At 47.9% G+C, this 13,479-nt stretch overlaps 1 protein-coding gene and 3 long non-coding RNA genes across 12 annotated transcripts in view; 2 read left to right on the top strand and 2 right to left on the bottom strand.

Annotated features, from left to right (window-relative positions):
* The window catches only part of SWAP70 (switching B cell complex subunit SWAP70), a 76,723-nt gene extending 74,481 nt beyond the window's left edge, over positions 1–2,242 (top strand). For 7 of the 8 annotated variants that reach the window (XR_015142075.1, XM_086340096.1, XM_086340095.1 and 4 more), the window contains 2 exons: positions 602–698; positions 1,033–2,242. Coding sequence is in view for 6 of the 8 variants with exons in the window: in XM_086340096.1 (XP_086196222.1) it covers positions 602–698; positions 1,033–1,139 (204 nt within the window). In the remaining 2 variants the exon portion in view is untranslated. The remainder of the gene's footprint in view (positions 1–601; positions 699–1,032) is intronic. The other variant, XR_015142074.1, reaches the window with a different exon arrangement.
* An 860-nt stretch (positions 2,243–3,102) lies between these two features.
* LOC147357751 (uncharacterized) lies at positions 3,103–6,032 on the bottom strand. Its single transcript, XR_015142076.1, has 2 exons — positions 5,207–6,032; positions 3,103–3,319 (listed from the first exon to the last, which is right to left on the bottom strand). It is a non-coding gene; the product is annotated as an uncharacterized LOC147357751 (long non-coding RNA).
* On the bottom strand, positions 3,347–4,486 carry LOC147357752 (uncharacterized). The gene is made up of 2 exons (XR_015142081.1): positions 4,357–4,486; positions 3,347–3,414 (listed from the first exon to the last, which is right to left on the bottom strand). It is a non-coding gene; the product is annotated as an uncharacterized LOC147357752 (long non-coding RNA).
* The window catches only part of LOC147357750 (uncharacterized), a 64,790-nt gene continuing 56,731 nt past the window's right edge, over positions 5,421–13,479 (top strand). For both annotated transcript variants that reach the window (XR_015142080.1, XR_015142079.1), the window contains exon 1: positions 5,421–5,598. This is a non-coding gene — a long non-coding RNA (uncharacterized LOC147357750). The remainder of the gene's footprint in view (positions 5,599–13,479) is intronic.

Raw genomic sequence — 13,479 nt, 5'->3', positions numbered from 1 at the left:
TAAGCCCAGTGCTGGGATCTGGTCCTCCTTGGGGAGGGCATGGCCTTGGCCCCTGGACGGCAGGAAAGCCCAACGAAGCACTGTGACGGGGAAGCTACCCTCTGGGGCACTGGTGGCAGCTGCCCACAGGGGAGGTGCCGCTGAAACCCACTAGATGGACACCGTGGGTGTCCCACGTGCCACAGGAGCTGCTGAGATGAGCACAGTGGAACCTGGAGGCAAAGCCCCCGCCTCTTCCAGTGTCCTGCCAGCTCCTCCATTGACGAAGCTTACGTGGGGCCTGCTGGCGAGGGTCACAGGCAGGACAGCGAAGGGTGGATTTGGAGTCGAGAGGCAGTAAGGCGTCACTGGCACAGGAGTATCTTATACATCATCTGTAATTAGTGTGAATTAGGTCCTCGGGGGACCTCGGGCAGGTTATTTAACTGCTCTGAATCCTAGTCTCCACCTGTGTACCATGAGGGTAATAATAGCCCGTGTTTCTGTGGCTGGAATGACTTAATGAGATAATCCACAGGCATGGAGCAAGTGCCCAATCAGTGTTATTTGGCTCTTAAACTACCTGTGTGTTTGCAGAGTCTAAAGTCTGCTCTTGTTCCAGGGAGTTAAAAAGAAGCTAGAGATGGCAGCTAAGATGACGAAGAGCTGGAAGGACAAAGTGGCCCATCATGAAGGATTAATTCGATTGATAGAACCAGGTAACACACTCTCTGAAGTAATCAGATATTTAGTCAGTTTTTCTCTTTTATTTGTGTACTTGAATTGTGCTGAAAAAAGACTTTCTTAGCCCAAATATACAGGAACCCAGCTCTTTGCAATAAACTTTTCTTGAATTTCTTTTGCCTTCTGATAGATGAGAAGGCCTGTTTAATTCCCTTTGTGTACATCTTCTGATGGTTTTGCCTCCTATGACCTTTATGGATATTCCTCAGAAAAGAAAATAAAGTAGAAAAATGTCTTGTCTATAGAAAAATGATAATGTTAATTGAAGAATATAAGACCTTGTATGTTTGATGCGTGTTTGTCTCTTAGGTTCAAAAAATGCTCACTTGATCACTAACTGGGGCCCGGCAGCTTTCACCCAGGCAGAGCTTGAGGAACGACAGAAGAGCTGGAAAGAAAAGAAGACCACAGAGTGAGCCGTCATTACGTCAGCTGTGTGGGTTGCAAGCATAGCTGCAGAACTTTATGCTAAAGACAGAAGGCCCTGGCTTTTCTGCTTCTAATCCAGCGCCTCCTGTGGGGTCAGTATACTAAAGAAGCCTTCTTATTTATCTGCCAATAAGGAAGGGCTTACCTGAAAAGAAAAAAAAAAAAAAGTCAACATTGTCAGGCTCTTTATTTACTCTTTCTTTGAAAACCTCAGCTTCTGAAAATTCCCTTCAGCTCCCTCAGATTCTTTTCGGAGGCGGCGGTGCACAGACAGCCCAGTGGCGTGTGCCCAGGAGCCGGGAGGCGCTCAGGTCACTGGGTATCGGAACCTCTGTGGGCTGGGGCTGTTGTTTTTCCAGCAGCGTATTTCCTCCTCCGAGTGCTTGTTTCTAAACTAAGTCGGCCACTCTGCTTACCGTGGTCCGCGGTGGACGCGGACGCCTCTGACCACGGCTGCTCAGCTGGAAAAGGCCCTTCTCCTGGACGTGGTCCTCGCTCGGACTGAGGGGTTGCCATTCTTGCCTTTGGTTGTGCAGGTTTAATGCCGCGTGAGCGATTGGCATCTAGCTCCAGAGACACCGTCTCAAGGGAGCAGAAGTCTTTAATAATGCTTTGGCTGAGATAGATACTTCAGAATCAAAGATAACACAGAGAGGAACTAAGTGAATCCCATTCAGAATGATGTTTTGATACTAACTGAATTCTTCCTAATATTTAAAATGGTTTCAACCATCCACGTGCTGGCAGACCCCTCGGTTTTACGTTTGTAGTTACTGTACAGAACATCTCTGGTGTGTGTGAATGCTTGTCCTAATCAGACCTTTGCCTTAATAAACAGCAATATGATCATTCCTAGAAATTACACATGAAAAAAGTTTTTAAAATGTATTTTTGTGATGTGCTATGTTGAGAGGGAACAAAATATTTATAATTTTCAAACATTCTTACCTAAATATTGTACAATGTAATATGCTGAACCTTCTTAATTTTTTGGCTAATTTTCTAAGATATGTTAAAACTGTTTTGTATGGTTCTTGTTTGTTTTAGTCAAATGGAGTCGATAAGAAAATAAAAAAATATGGGAAGAGCATACATTTTAAGCTGTCTGATTTAACGGAACAGGAGGGTAAGGTTGTGTGTATGTGTGCATGTTTCCATATAATGAGGTGAACTTGGATTTAGGGACACTTCCTGAAATACTGGATTTGCAGTTTGTAGCCCCCAAACCGACACTGTCACGAAGTTAGCTATGGCCTCGAGTTTGCCGCTTGAGTCACTGATGTGGGAAACCGTGGTGGATGCGTCAGCTTACAAGCGGGAACTCACACGGATAATTTCTCCCTCGTCCTCGCTATTCCCTCCAAATCCTCTTGCCTCTGCTTTCCCGAATTTTCTTTTCTGCCTCTCCTGTTTTTCTTTCAGTTTTTACCAGAGTAAACAGTGTGGGTTTTTTTGTTTTTGTTTTACACGGTTGCCAAGATTAAAAAATGCCTTTTGTGGATTAAGCAGGCCCACTCAGTGCAGCCTGATCATGTCTTGGAAAGCTGAAATGTGGAGGGGCAGTGTCTGGAGACATTTTTGGTGGTCACTACTGGGAGTGTTCCTGGCATCTAGAGGGTAGAAGCCAGAGATGTTGCTATATACCCTGCAATTCACAGGACGGTCCTTGTAACAAAGAATTACCTGGCCTGATAAACATTCTCTGCAGAAAGGCACGTTCTGGTCCAGAACAGAACAGGCTCTTGGCGTCAGGGTTTCCCTAGGAGGGGTGTCAGGAGTTGACCTCGTTGGTGTAAGTAGAATGCATGTTCGAGGACAGCGGCCGGGTGCTCGGTGAGCGGGCAGAGGGCGGGAGCCGAGGCCGCCCCATGTGGGGCGTTGTGCTTCAGAGGCTCTGTAAAGGCCCTTTCCGCTTACGTGCCCGGGGAGTTGCTTTGTATATGCTTTAAAGTCTTCCTAGGATCCAGGCTGCTGAGGCAGGAAATGTAAAGCTGCCATGACCTTGAGTGTGGGGAGGGGCTGTCGGAACCATTTCAGCAGCTGGGGAGGAATGAGTGTGCAGATTTATGGCCCGGCTGGTAATGTCCCTCGCAGAGCACCGGTGCCTGTTCCACTTGGCACAGCCTCCATCGTGCCTCCACAGCCGTGCCAGCAAGTCACAGCTGTCCTGGCAGAGCAGAGATGGGTTGACGTCAGGCCACGGGGAGTGGGAAAGAGGCGCGGCCCAGCTTTTACCAGATCAGAGTAGGGCCTCAGCATTGACTGCAAGAATCAGTATTAGGAGTACTTTAAGGTCCATCTATTTCTTTCCTCTTGCTCTTCCCTCTACTTCCTTCTATATTTTTATATTCATTTTGAGACCCATAAAAGTCACCCCTCAACTTAGGAAGCAAAATGGTGATATCTCCTCATGCTAGAGACAACACCTGCCCGCAGGCCAGTGGTCCCCCCAAGGGCAATGAGGCAGGTGTCCACAAGGAGACCCTGCAGGGGGTTCACTGCAGCTTCGTTCAGGATGACCCAAAGCAGCAGCAACCGCAGTGCCCATCAGCTGAAACAGATCTGTGGATGTGGTGTGTTCAGACAGGAATCCTATACTTCATTTAAAAGTAGCATTACTGAGAGATGAATTTCACAGCAACGTGGATGAATTTCACAGACATTCTGTTGAACGAAGAAGCCAAACACAGAAAATACTGTTTGACCCCATTTATATTAATTTCTAGAACCGGCAGAGCTAATTTGCGGTTTTTGAAGTCAGAATTGTGGTTACCTGGGGGTGGAAAGGAAAGTTATTGACTGGAAAACAAGTGAACTTCTGGGATGCTGGAAATGGGTAGTGGTTACATAAGTAAAATATATCAGCGTTATACTCAAGATTTGTAGTTTGCTCTTTTGTAACTAGTGCCTCTAGAATGCTGGGCTGGCTAGTCCCTGGGGTCAGCTGGTCCAAAGCCCTCCCTTTGCAGAGAAGGACCTGGAAGGGGACCAACCACATCTACCCAGGAACAGCTGACCGTCTTCTAGGATGTGGTTCATGACGCCACCTGCCTCCTCTGGGTTCTTTAAATACATTTGATGTCACACGGTTTTATCGTGGTGTGTTTCTGTCTCCCACCACACAGCTGGTTCTGTGTCCCTGCATCACCCCTCTGGAGGAGTGGGCCCTGACCCCTTCTTGTCCTGTGCCCAGCTTCCACTGACCTTTCTGAGGTTGCTGAGTCTTTGCTCTTGGGGAGTGGGTAGATCTGTGGTGGACACTGAATTCCATCCAGGGCTAGCCTCAGATTCCTCTTCCATGTCTACTACGTAGATGCAGCATACTGATTCTCGGGGTCGTTCACCCACAGGAATGAAGGCCTTTCTCCCTGTTTGTGTCCACCTCCTCAACAGCTGTCCTCAGGGCCTGGATGAGGGCCGGAGGACGTGATGAGTGGGAGACGGAAGCTTTGTCTAGCAGCCCTCACTCCAGTCAGCCCTGAGCCCCGCATCCTGCCCTTCTTCCCCATCTAAATCTCTCATTTCCTGTCCCAGGTCCCCCAGCCTCTTGCCCGCAGTCAACACTCTGCAGTCCATGATGGGTCTCTTGATTACAGGGTGTCTTAGGTGTTCCTCTTTGAGTTCATCCTGTGTGGGCTTCTCTGCACTTCCTGGACTTGGGTGACTCCTTTCCCAGGTTCGGGAAGTTTTCCGCTATTATCTCTTCAAGTATTTTCTCAGGCCCTTTCTCCTCCTGGGGCCACTCTGAGTACTGGTGCCCCCTGATGTTGTCCCAGAGGTCGCTTAACTCTGCCTGTCTCCCCCTCACTTAGTTGTTCTTCTGGGGCTTTGTCTTGTTCCTTCTTTCCTAGGAGGCCCAGGCTAGTGCTGACTCACTGAAGGACAGAGTCAGGGTCCCAAAGGCTCTGGGGCTGCTGCCCACCCACTGGCAGGTGAAGCCAGGGCCTGGGGTTACTGGCAGGCAGAGCTGGTCCCTGGAGTCTGGCTGGAGGGCCAGGGATACTGGAGTTCATTTTAGATCATTTGCGGGGGGTGGAAGCAGTTCCTGACTCACTTGGGTAAGGGGCCTGGCGTGTCCTGAAGGTTGCGGTGGTCTGCTAGTAGACAGGGCCAGCCAGGGTCCAGTTGGGGCATTGCAGCTTTCTGCTTCTGGTGTCTGCCCCGATGGTGGGCAGGGCTGAGTCTGGAGGCAGCTGTGGGCTCTTTGGTCTTTAAGCAGCCCATTTGCTGGGCCATGTCTCCGCCCAGTTAGGTGCTTGGCTTGAGGCACCTGCAGGTTGTTAGGCTAATGAGCTGGAGGGAGATTTTCAAAATGCGGTCCCCTAGCCTCAGCCTCAGCCAGCGCCAGCGTCCACACAGTTCCTAAGAAGGGCTGCTGCCAGTGTCTGTCCTCAAGGTGCGCGGCAGCTGTGCCCCCGCCTTTCCAGGAGACTCCAAGACCAGCAGGTAGGTCTGGCCCAGGCGTCTATCACATTACTGCTTTTGCCCAGGTTCGCATGCGACTTTGTGAGCCCTCTGAGAGTGGAGTCTGTCTCCCTGGTCCCAAGAGGCTCCTGCAGTTAAGCCCCGCTGGTTCTTCAAAAGCCAAATATTTGGGGGGCTCCTGTTCCCAGTGCTGGACCCCTGGGGCTGTGGGGCCTGATTTGGGGCTCAGAATTCTTGCTCCTGTGGGAGAATCTTTGCAATGTAATTATTCTCCAGTTTGTGGGTCGCCCCCACCCCGGGTTGATGGGGTTTGATTATATCGTGAGTTTGTTGCTCCTACTTGTTTTGGTTGAATTAAGTCCTGTGGACCCTACTCGGGCCTAGCCTGGCTGAGGCTCTCGACTTTGGCAGGGTAGGGTTCTTTTTCTGTCGGGATTCAAGCAGCCAGCAATGAAACCAAAGTTGAAATTGACACAGCATAAGCTTTACTCAGTGGCCAAAAAAATGAAGAAGCAGGAATTAAGTTCACAAATCAACTTCTCACCCACCTGGCAAGAGGGATTAAATTATAGAGTAACAACAGAGGGAGGAGGAGTGGGACTGACTCTGGGGAGGCCTGTGCTTTAGTCTGTGGGGAAGGGGCAGGAGGCCGTGGGGGTGCCATCCCCTGACCGTCCCTTTTTGGTCCTTGGTATCTGGTTTTGGCCACTGGTAGGTGTGTTATTTAATATGCTAATGTAGTAAATTCAACATATAATGAGACTCAGGGTCTGCTGGAGGTCAGACTAGGCACCATCTTTGGTGCTAGCTGGTTCCATCTAGGTTTTTCTTTTTTTTTTTTTTAAACGTTAAAAATCTGCTTTTCTTATTCAGTAATACAGAGTTTTACCAGAAGGCTGATTAAAAAAACAATCTTTGAAATGTCATCTGCCAGGGTCCAGCCCCAGCAGGATCCAGGGGTACCCTCAGGATGATGGCTTAGGTAATAAGGATAGCAAAGCGGAGAGCAGGGCTTGATCTTCCTTGATAAACACAGAAAGCCAATGAAGCTCCTGTGTTCCAACGAGTCATTCTGAAAGAAGAACAGAGAGAGAAAAGGAGGGAAAAGGAAAAAAGAACGACACGGGGAGACCAAGCTTCGGTGAGCGAGGCCCATAACTTAAGGAACTTTTATACCTTGACTTGTACATAGAGGGAAATGAAAGATGCAAAGTCATACAGAGTCAGCCCAAACATTACATCTGTTTATCAAAACCAGGATTTTTTCTGCACACCTTTCCCATAAACAATGTTGTGTACATTATCTTCTGGCCTTGGAGGCCTGTGGACATTTTATGACCCTTTTTTGATAAAGGCTGCTCAACCAGAAAACTTATTTTCCCTTAAAGTGTTTCTTCTTTATTTTTCCCAGCCTCAGAAAGTACTAAACAGAGTTACATTCTCACGGAGCAAAGGTGCAGTGAGTTACGACAAAGAACCAATTAGCTCAAAGGTCTGATGTGGTTAATTCCAAGGCTGCTGCTTGTTTTTCTTACATTCCAGCTATGTTAACCAATGCACTTCCAGGTGCACAGTGGATAAGGGATATGGGAACTTGGCAGCAAGCATTGGCCCAATAATGAAGCCCTTTACCAATACTATCTATTCTAATAATTTTCATCCCTTAAAGGACTCTGTGCTCATTAGGACTTTTAGAATGTTTAGGTTTCCCGTGCCTTTCAAGGTTGGGGAGTTGTGAACAATCATGTGTGTTAATTCCAAGAGTATGGATAAACCTGTCAGGCAAGCTAGAATGCTAACAGAGGGGTTTGAATTGAAATACTCGTATCATGCCCATTAACTAAAGCCCTAAGTTGATTTTTTTCCAGAGAAAGGTGGTCGGGGATAGCCCCCTGTTAATGACAGAAGAGTTGGTGAAAGGCATAATATAATAAACAGTAGACAGATTTCGGTTTTGGGGTAGATGCTCGAGCAGATTCAGGGGGTCCCTGGAGGCCTGATCTGCCTTTGCCTGTCAGGTCTCTTCCGCATGACCTTTGGCATGGGTTGGGATCTCCCGTGGTGGCTCCCGGCAGTCACCGAAATAAAATCTTGATATACAACCCAAGTTGGTATATCACTAAAATATATTCTTAACAGAATAAAAGCCTATCGTCAGAACACTGGTTGAAAACATAGAAGCTCTATGGAGGCAGTAAATTGGGAGCTAGTCATGTTTGAAATTTGCCGTCAGTGTTTCATTGTTGAAACCCAGAAGTTAGAGTAAATTGAACTGATGGTATAAGCTAGTACCGTGGTTTTCTACCAGATTCTGGAAGAGTAGGATTATCGGAGGAGAGCTTTTAGCTTGTAAACTTAAATATCCATTTTTGTGGGGTTTTCTTTTTGGGTGTGTGTCGTTTCATTTCTTATCTCTGGACCCTTTCACTTAGATTCATGTCCCCTCCTGCTAACGGTGGGGGAGGTGGCAGTTGTGAGCAAGGACAGTCCTGCTAAAGGGTGGTGATTCACACATGGGTTTTGAGCAAAGACTTGGAGCAGCTCCAGCAACTCTCCTTTGTGTCTTTGGCTGTAGAAGGTCTTTCCTGGCAGGTTCTGGTCTTTTCCATTGACGGTTGTCCTGTGGATCGTTGTGATTTCGGTGTACCCGGGAGAGGTGAGCTCAGGGCTTTTCTTTTCCACCGTCTTGGCCAGTCTCGCCCACAGTGGGTCTCTGAGAGCAGTCTTCTTGGAGCCCCAGTTTCTGTTTCCTCCTCTGTTCTCAAGGTCGCTACCCTTCCTGTGTCAACCAGGCCCACCCTGGACTGAAGCCCACAGTCTATCTTCAGGGCTGCCAGGACTGCTGCCAGCCCCATGCTCACCTGTCCGCCCACCCGCTCCGGAGCCCAGGCCCACCCCCTCCTCCTAGCAGCTGCACAGTGCTGCCAACCTTGGCTGTCTGCTCCCCCACGGAGGGCATATGCATCTGAAATATTTCTTCTCAGGGAGCATGCCCGGAACCCAGAAAAGGTGTAGAAGATTTCATCCCCGAGCCCCAAGGCCCTGTTCTCACAGCACTATTAGCTGTAAGATAAAGGGTCTGCATGAATGGCTTCTTTCTACAGTGGCTGCCCTCACAGCCTGAGGTTCTAACTGGTCAATGCTTGGCTTTCACAAGTACTAAGTGGGACCTACTGTATAGCACAGGGAACTCTGTTCAAAGTTATGGGGCAGCCTGGATGGAAGGGGAGTTTGGGGGAGAATGGATACATTTATATGTATGACTGAATCCCTTTGCTGTCCACCTGAAATTATTACAACATTGTTAATTGACTGTACTCCAACATAAAATACAGACACACAAATCTATGCCCTATATAATCATCATTTAATTACCCCTGTGAATATTTGTAGGGACTGGAATCTAATGGGAATTGAACTGTTTAATGTGTTCTGTAATAATAAGCTGATGTACATGCTCATGAACATGCGGTAGATAATTAATTCATGATTATACATGTTACATATGAAAAAGCATGTGTACTTATATACGTGGAAGGTCACATAATCCACAATGTACATAGGAATATTAGTTTTTAAGATATTGTTTTTTAATACTAAAAGTACTTTAAGATACTGTTATTGTCTCATAAACAAGTTGTTTAGGGATTCATTTAAGTAGAATTTCAGTTTTGGGTGCTGATGGTAGAGCTGGAGCTTCTTACTTGCATCACAGGGAGATATGTTATTTTCTTTCCCTGATTTAGAAGAATAAAATAACAGATATACTACAAAGACTCTCCATTTTAGGAGGTTATTTTTAATAATGCTAGTTACTGGTATAAGAACTATAGTTCTCAGACAGTAGGTCTGTCTTAGACAGTAGATGCCCTTTGTCCAATGATACCACATGGGTGATCAGTGATTTGTCTTTCTATTCATGTTACTTTTTTTTCCCCCAAGACTTTCCTACATGAGTTTTAAAGCACAAATAAGTATTTATCTTTACGTAATGGCAAATGGTTCAAATAAGAATCATTGACTAATACAAGGCTTTAAATATGAAACACAAGTGTTTTTAAAGAAACAAAGGTTGTAATACAAAGAAACTAAAGGGACCTGGAAAGAAACAAAGAAACTAAAGGGACCTGGAGTCTACAAGCAGATTCCAAAAATGAAATCAGTAGAAAATCTGTGGTGAAACCAGAACACTGCACCCGTGCCTTGGAGAAGGGCTACTAGACAGCATTCAGTCAGCTGAAGACGGACTGACTGGTAGTGGTGTGTCCACACAGAAATCTCAAGTCGTTTCCGCTTGCGTAGAATCATCCAGATCTTCCCCAGACTGAAGGGACCACTCTGCGGCTTTCTTCTTTCCCATATTCCCAATAAGGCTACATAGAGTTCAACGCTTGATGAGCTGCATACAACAGCGGTTCCTTAGGAGCCAACGTGCCGGGTGGGTGAGATTTCCCTATGAGAAACAAACCTGGACGCTTACAGCAAAGTATCTAAATGGGCGGGTCCTTTGCTCTTCTGCTTATGTACAATATCTCCTTTCAAGACTGCTATCCCCATCATACTTGTTCCTTCACAAGTCGAAACCTTGAGGTGATATGAAGGAGATCAACATCAAGAAAAGAAAATTCAATTCAGAAATGAAGAAAACTGGAAGGTATGCAATACACCCCCAGAGCATCTTGATGACCCCTGCTGCAGTGCAGTCCAGTGTACTGCTTTGGTCCGTAGATAAGTCATGGCAGCTTGAATGAGCTCATGTTCCCCATCTCAGGTACTACCCAGGTAGGAAATACTGGGCAAGAGGAGTTTGCTAGAAGAATTAGAAATTGGAAAATTAACCAATTTTTATCCCTGTGATAATTCAACACTAGTAAGGAGGCAAGTACTGAAGATTAGAAGCTAAGATTACAAGAGAACCGAGGTATTTTTAATTGTCTAGTGTAGCTGAAGTGGCATTTTGTCCATATAGGATGAGATCCCTGTTGGACTATTAGAGCCTGTTTTATGTAGTAGTAATGGGTGAAGAACTGTTAAAGCGGCAATAATGAATGGGAGGATAAAGTGGAAGGTGATGAATAGGGTGAGTGGCTTTTGTCAACTGAGAATCCTCCCAAGATTCATTTGGCTTGGTTAATGCCAATGTAAGGAATTGCTGAAAAGGAGATTGGTAATGACTGTTGCCCCTCAAAAGGATTTGTAACCTCATGGTAAGATACAACCTATATATGCTGTGGCTATTACCTTAAATAGTAGGATAATTCTGACATTTCATATTTCTAGGAATGTGTAAGATCCATAATACAGGCCCCTTCTTAGATGGATAAATAAGCAAAGAAAGACCAGGAAAGGTTCATTTGCATATAAATATCAAATGATTCATCCATAGTTTGGTAGATATTAAATACAATGTATTGCCAGGAATAACCCTATTAAGATTTGTAAAATTAAATACTGGAGGCTCAAGAGGGAGGAGAATACATGTATACTTATGGCTGATTCATGTTGTACACCAGATACTAACACAACATTGTAAAGCAATGAAAATAAATTTAAATTGAAAATATTTGAAATTGAAAATAAATTTACAAAATGGAAGGAAAATTGCATCATGATGAGATTTGATGAGGATGGTAGATCAATAAGTACAATGTTAACGATTTTGATGAATGGGCAGGATTTTTCAATATTTTAAAAAAAAAAAAAAAGTACTGAGTTGGAAAGGACCTGAATTTCAGAATGATACAGACTTGGGTCCTAATCACAGTTCCCTGCGGAGTCACCTCAGGTGAGCTGGGCCGGGGGTCTGTGTTCTCACAGGGGGTGTGTCCTGAGGGTGTCACACCTGGGCGCACACAACGCCCCCCCTCTCACTGGTGAGGCTACGCACAGCCCTCTCGGGTTTCTCAGCTTCACAGACATGTTCTGACTGGCATTTTGTCTCTGCATCTAGTTACAAAGTCTTGTGGTGAGGGGCTTTCCATCTTGGCCAGAGCTGGTCTCCCTAGTGGGGATTTTGTTGACAGAGTGGCAAGCTCTGGGAAAATCCTGCAGGTGACTGAGGTGGGTCAGTCCTGCATGGCTCCCCCTCCACAGGCCAGTGTCACTTCTGAGTGAACGAGTGAGGGCCTCCAGTGAAGGTGCCTCCCACGTCCCACCACACCAACCACTCGGATGGCCCCAGCAGCTGTGAGGTGGATCTCAAGGGCCTGGGGTAGAGACCAAGGACCCCCAGGCTCTGCTCTTCCTTCAGGGCTTATATGGCTTCCTTGATGGTCATTACAGCTTTTTTCTGTGGTGGCCACAGCTGTTCTCCATGTCCTTCTGGGGACTCACCCAGGGCTGCAGCCCCATCACCACTGGATGTTCTTCCTGGTTCCCCTTCAACAGCAGTGGGGTATGGCTCCCTCCGGCATTTCAGCCCTGAACACTCCCAAAGTCCAGTCCAGTGCTGGGGAAGGGCGGGTGTCCTCCTCATAAAAGCTGGCTTGTAAATAGCCTTTTTCTGAAAGAAATCCTTGTTCTCAAATGCCTCACCAATACAGTCCCCCTGGGCTCCATCTGGCAACCCACTCCAGTACTCTTGCCTGGAAAATCCCATGGACGGAGAAGCCTGGTAGGCTACAGTCCATGGGGGTTGCAAAGAGTCAGACACACCTGAGCGACTTCACTTGGGCTCCATCAGAGCTGATTGACCACAATTCTCCTCTCATTGGTGGCTTTCACCTAACCCTATCCTGAGGTTGGGCTTCCTTGGTGGCTTGAAGTGAAGTGAAGTCGTTCAGTCGTGTCTGACTCTTGGCGACCCCATAGACTGTAGCCTACCAGGCTCCTCCGTCCGTGGGATTTTCCAGGCAAGAGTACTAGAGTGGGTTGCCATTTCCTTCTCCAGAGGATCTTTCCAACCCAGGGATCAAACCCGGGTCTCCTGCTTAGCGGGAAAGAATCCACCTGCCACTGCAGGAGACTCGGGTTCAATCCCTGGGTCAGGAAGATCCCCTGGAGAAGGAAATGGCAACCCACTCCAGCATTCTTGCCTGGAGAATCCCACAGAGGAGCCTGGTGGGCTACACAGTCCATGAGGTTGCAAAGAATCGGCTACGACTGAGCGACTAAACAACAATCCTGAGGTTAGGGACTCGTTTCCCTTTCTTCTTAAAGTTAACACCAGCATACATGGAATCTGGACCATCCACCCCCGTGCTGCCAATCCCAGTCTTCTCTTCCAACGAACCCTGGGAAACTTCATGTGAACGGAGACGCTAGAAAACCCCCAACTTCAGAGTTCCCTGCCTGCGCTCTAACCTGCCCCGGAAAATCCCACACCCAGAGCCCGCGGGCCGGGAAAATGCCCTAGTGCCGGCCGCCAGGATCCGCATGGCCGCCAGGGGGCAGGCGTGCGCCGCGGACCGTCCCGGCCGGAGGCGTGCTGCTCCCGGCTCCCGCGGGCGGGGCGAGGGCCCGGGCTGGAGGAAGCCCCCAGTCCCGCGGCCCAAGGGAGCAAGCCCCGCCGCAAGCTCATTTTATCTTCAACACTCCGGGAACTCAGCGCTGCTCTCCTAGTTTACCGATGAAGGAGGTGAGGCTCAGAGTTAAGCAGTTGCCCAAGGGGACACAAAACCCAGGTGCCCAGGCTCCAGGGCCACTCCGTCATTCCTGGCACGTGCATGTGCGGGCAAGTGCTGGCCAGCCGGGGGGCCTCGTGAGGGAAGGGTGAGAGCACCCCCGCTTCTGGCTCAGCCCCTGGGGATTTCCTCCTTGGGGGGGGGGGGCCCTAAGGAGGGCCCTGTTGGCGCCTGGAGGCACGTTAGTCATGCATGCTCCCCCATTCCCCCCGCCTCCCTCCCTGGGGCAAACAGCCCTGGGCCCTGTTGCTGTAGGCATCTCAGAAAGGGGCAGCCCTCT

The sequence above is a fragment of the Bos grunniens genome, chromosome 15 (genome assembly GCF_055505025.1).
Source record: "Bos grunniens cultivar Pamir isolate PY7600 chromosome 15, Bosgru_T2T1.0, whole genome shotgun sequence".
Taxonomy (NCBI): Eukaryota; Metazoa; Chordata; class Mammalia; order Artiodactyla; family Bovidae; genus Bos; species Bos grunniens.
Note: the sequence above shows the minus strand (reverse complement) of the source record. Positions and strands in the feature narration are given on the sequence as shown.